The sequence below is a fragment of the Frankliniella occidentalis genome, unplaced genomic scaffold, assembly GCF_000697945.3.
Source record: "Frankliniella occidentalis isolate FOCC.00 unplaced genomic scaffold, Focc_3.1 Scaffold1, whole genome shotgun sequence".
NCBI lineage: Eukaryota > Metazoa > Arthropoda > Insecta > Thysanoptera > Thripidae > Frankliniella > Frankliniella occidentalis.
In genome coordinates, this window is record NW_026267131.1 from 1,422,463 (window position 1) to 1,425,623 (window position 3,161).

At 55.9% G+C, this 3,161-nt stretch overlaps 1 protein-coding gene across 8 annotated transcripts in view; it reads right to left on the reverse strand.

Annotated features, from left to right (window-relative positions):
* The window catches only part of LOC113213447 (gonadotropin-releasing hormone II receptor-like), a 113,795-nt gene that overhangs the window by 9,078 nt on the left and 101,556 nt on the right, over positions 1–3,161 (reverse strand). For all 8 annotated transcript variants that reach the window (XM_052275734.1, XM_052275685.1, XM_052275776.1 and 5 more), the window contains one exon: positions 1,326–1,449. In XM_052275734.1, coding sequence (XP_052131694.1) covers positions 1,326–1,449 — 124 coding nt within the window. The remainder of the gene's footprint in view (positions 1–1,325; positions 1,450–3,161) is intronic.

Consider the following 3,161-nt stretch of genomic DNA (forward strand, 5'->3'; position numbering starts at 1 on the left):
GAGGGGAATTAACGGAACGTGGGGAGGGGACGACGAGGACGAAACATATGGGATGTGCGGCGTGCGGCGGTTCAGAGGGGACGCTTCTGGAAAAGTACTGGAAAAGTACACTGGGAGCGTGTTGTGTGCGGGCGCGGGGTTGAAAGGAAAGGCGATCTGCGGAGCGGGGACCAGCTGGAAGTGCTGGTGGTGCAGGGAAGAGGGGAAGGGGAGGGGGGCTGCAGTGAGCTTTGTCGGAAGCGATGTAGGGTTCGGTTCGGATTCTCATTGTCAGCCGGGGCGCGGGGTGGGGTGGGAAGGCGTGGATGGCGCGGATGGCCAATAGCAGCCTGCCAGGCATTCTGTTCCAGACGCGCGCGGGGAGCTGGGGTAGAGGGGGGAGGGCAGCCTTGCACGTGGTAAAGGGTGAAGAGCGCTACCCACCACGGCACGGTGAGTTTGCGTCCAGCTTGTGAGCGTCACCCCTCCGACCGCCGGTCGCCCGTAACCCTGAATGCACGTGTGAAGCCCAGCTGCGTGCACGCGAATCCCATTGGCTCTTTGGTCCTTGTTGGTCAGTTGGCCCGTTTGACATTTTGCGCGTTTTGTTTTGTCCCGTTGTCCCGTTGGTTCTTCTGTGACTGTGGCTCTTTTGGTCGTTCTTTGGCTCTTTAGAGCCCGTTGGTTGTTTGGCTCTTGCGGCTCTATGGCCCGTCGACCCCGCCCGCTCGGGCTCAGGCGCCGCACGACGCTGCCGCGCCACCCCTTGCCGGCGGGACTCACCTCCGGCATCGGCCTCGCCTTCGGCAGGGACGGCGGCAGTCTCCTTCCCTCAGGGGCCCGCGCCTACCCTGCCCCCTCCCCGCTGTCAATCTCACTGCTACTTTTGAGTACATGCTTCTCCCCCCCTCCTTCTCCCCCCCCCCTCCCCCGGCGGTCCGTCCGCAGAGAGTGGCGCTCGTGAGTTTCCTGGGGGAAGGTTGGTGGTCGGGCTGGCAGGCGCGTTGAGGCCGCCCCCGCCCGCCAACATTAAAATTGAATAAGGACGCGACAGGGCGTGGCGAAGTGGGGCTCGGCGGTCTTTGGAGGGGCGGGGCGAGGCGGGGCGGGGCGGGGGGCGCTAAGCACCGTGCGATAGCAGCCCGAGCCATTCCGAAGAGCCCATCAGTCGGCCGGTGTCGCGCCTCGGAAGCCTCAGCCCCGAGGACGGCTCTCCCACTCCCCCGCCCCACCACCACCACTCAAGACGAGAGGAGGAGCTCGCGCCAACAATGTTGCCAGCCGGTCACCGATAATCATTTTTCCCCCGGCCCGGGTCCCGGGGCCCGGTCGGCCCGGTCACTCACCAGACCATCATGACGTGGTACGGCGTCGAGCAGACGAAGAAGACGAACACGATGATGATGGTCATCTTGAGCGTGCGGATCTTGGCGCGGCCCAGGAAGCCGAGGCTGGAGCGGCGGAGCTTGTCTGCAACAGGAAGAGAACCGCGCGCTGTGGAACTATGGACACAATGTGTGGACAACATGAACAAAACACGACACAATCGGACACAATCACACACAATCGTAAGCAATTACACAAAATCGGAAACAATCACGCAGAATTCATGACACAATCTTTCAAAATTCATCCAGGAAACGCGAGAAAACGGTTCCGTTGATTATATGTCTACCCAGGTAGCAGAGCTGCATAAAATGTGCATTTTGTGTCCAATCTAAAAAGCGCCTAAAACGCGTGTAGGCACCAAATATGCGCGTGCATGCGCCTAAAATGCGCGTTTCAACTGGGACATATAATGCGGTTTGAATGCAGTTTGCTCCATTTTGCTGCCTGCGTATCTGATGTTAGACAGGAATTTTTCTGTTGATTCAAATGACTTGCCAAATGCACCCAGAAAAGTATGTTTCTTGATTTCTCCATGGACTTGAATTTTTGAGTACAATTGTTCTTGATTTGAGCCAAAATACTTGGTACGAGAACAATTTTGTTCTTATACCAAGTATTTTGGCTCAAATCAAGAACAATTGTACTCAAAAATTCAAGTCCATGGAGAAATCAAGAACATAGTTTTCTGGGTGTGCTTCAAGGCAAAAATGGCCATATGGTAAAGAATCATTCTTTGAAACGAAGAAAACTCCTTCAAAGTAACGAAAAAATTATCTCATGTTATATGAACGGAAATGGCCGTTGGAACAAAGGAAATTACCATTAGATCAATGGAGCCATTTTCTCGGTGTCTTGGCGTGTCTGGGCGTGTCAAGTAAAGCGCACACCTTACTACCTTTTAAAAAGCAACTGATTTCGAAAGGAACACATCCTAGTTAATCACCTCACGGACTGAACGACATCATCAACAACAAGAGCACGCCGACGACGGTAACCCGACGAGAGTGACTGACTAGTCAGGCGGGGGGGAAAAGGAGAGAGGGAGAGAGGGAAACAAGAGCACGCCGACGACGGTAACCCGACGAGAGTGACTGACACTGACAGCAGCGAGCCACCCCGGCTGCCTAGACCCCGCTTGGGGCCCCCGGCCACTTAAAGACATGGGTGGGTCCAGGTCCCACACCGTAGCATCGCCCGAGGGCGTCTAGACCCGAGAGACCCAGACTCCTCTCTCCCCCACGTCCAGACGACGTCCAGACTGTGTGCCCGGGGCTGGGCGTCGGTCCAGGCATGGGAACACGCGCAACTGCTGAGGCGATTACACAGTGAAGCCACGCAGGTGCGCCTCCTAGCCTTTGTGTCCAGACAGCAAACACTGGACGAACGTTTGTTTGTTCACAATTAACTCACATGCAAAACCGAAAGAGAGAATCAGAGTCAGCGGTTTGGATTGTGTCTGGTTAGGTTCAGTCGTAAATTAATTCCGCTGTTATACTTTCTGTGAGATCAGGTTTACGGAATGTTTTTCACGCGGTTCCCCATTTTTAACAAGAAGTGTACGAGAGAGCTTCGGAGTATAGGGCCTAGGAACATTCCCATTGTATCGCATACCGGGGGAAGAAGAGTGGCCCTGAGGTATTTCTCCGGCAGCCGAACAAACGTAGGGGGGCAGGGGGCAGTCGGCATCAGCAACAAGATAGAGAGCGCGGAGGGAGAGAGAGATAGAGAAAGAGGGAGAGAGCGGAGGGAGGCAGGGAGGTAGGGAGGCAGGGAGGGGGGAGAGAGAGAGAGAG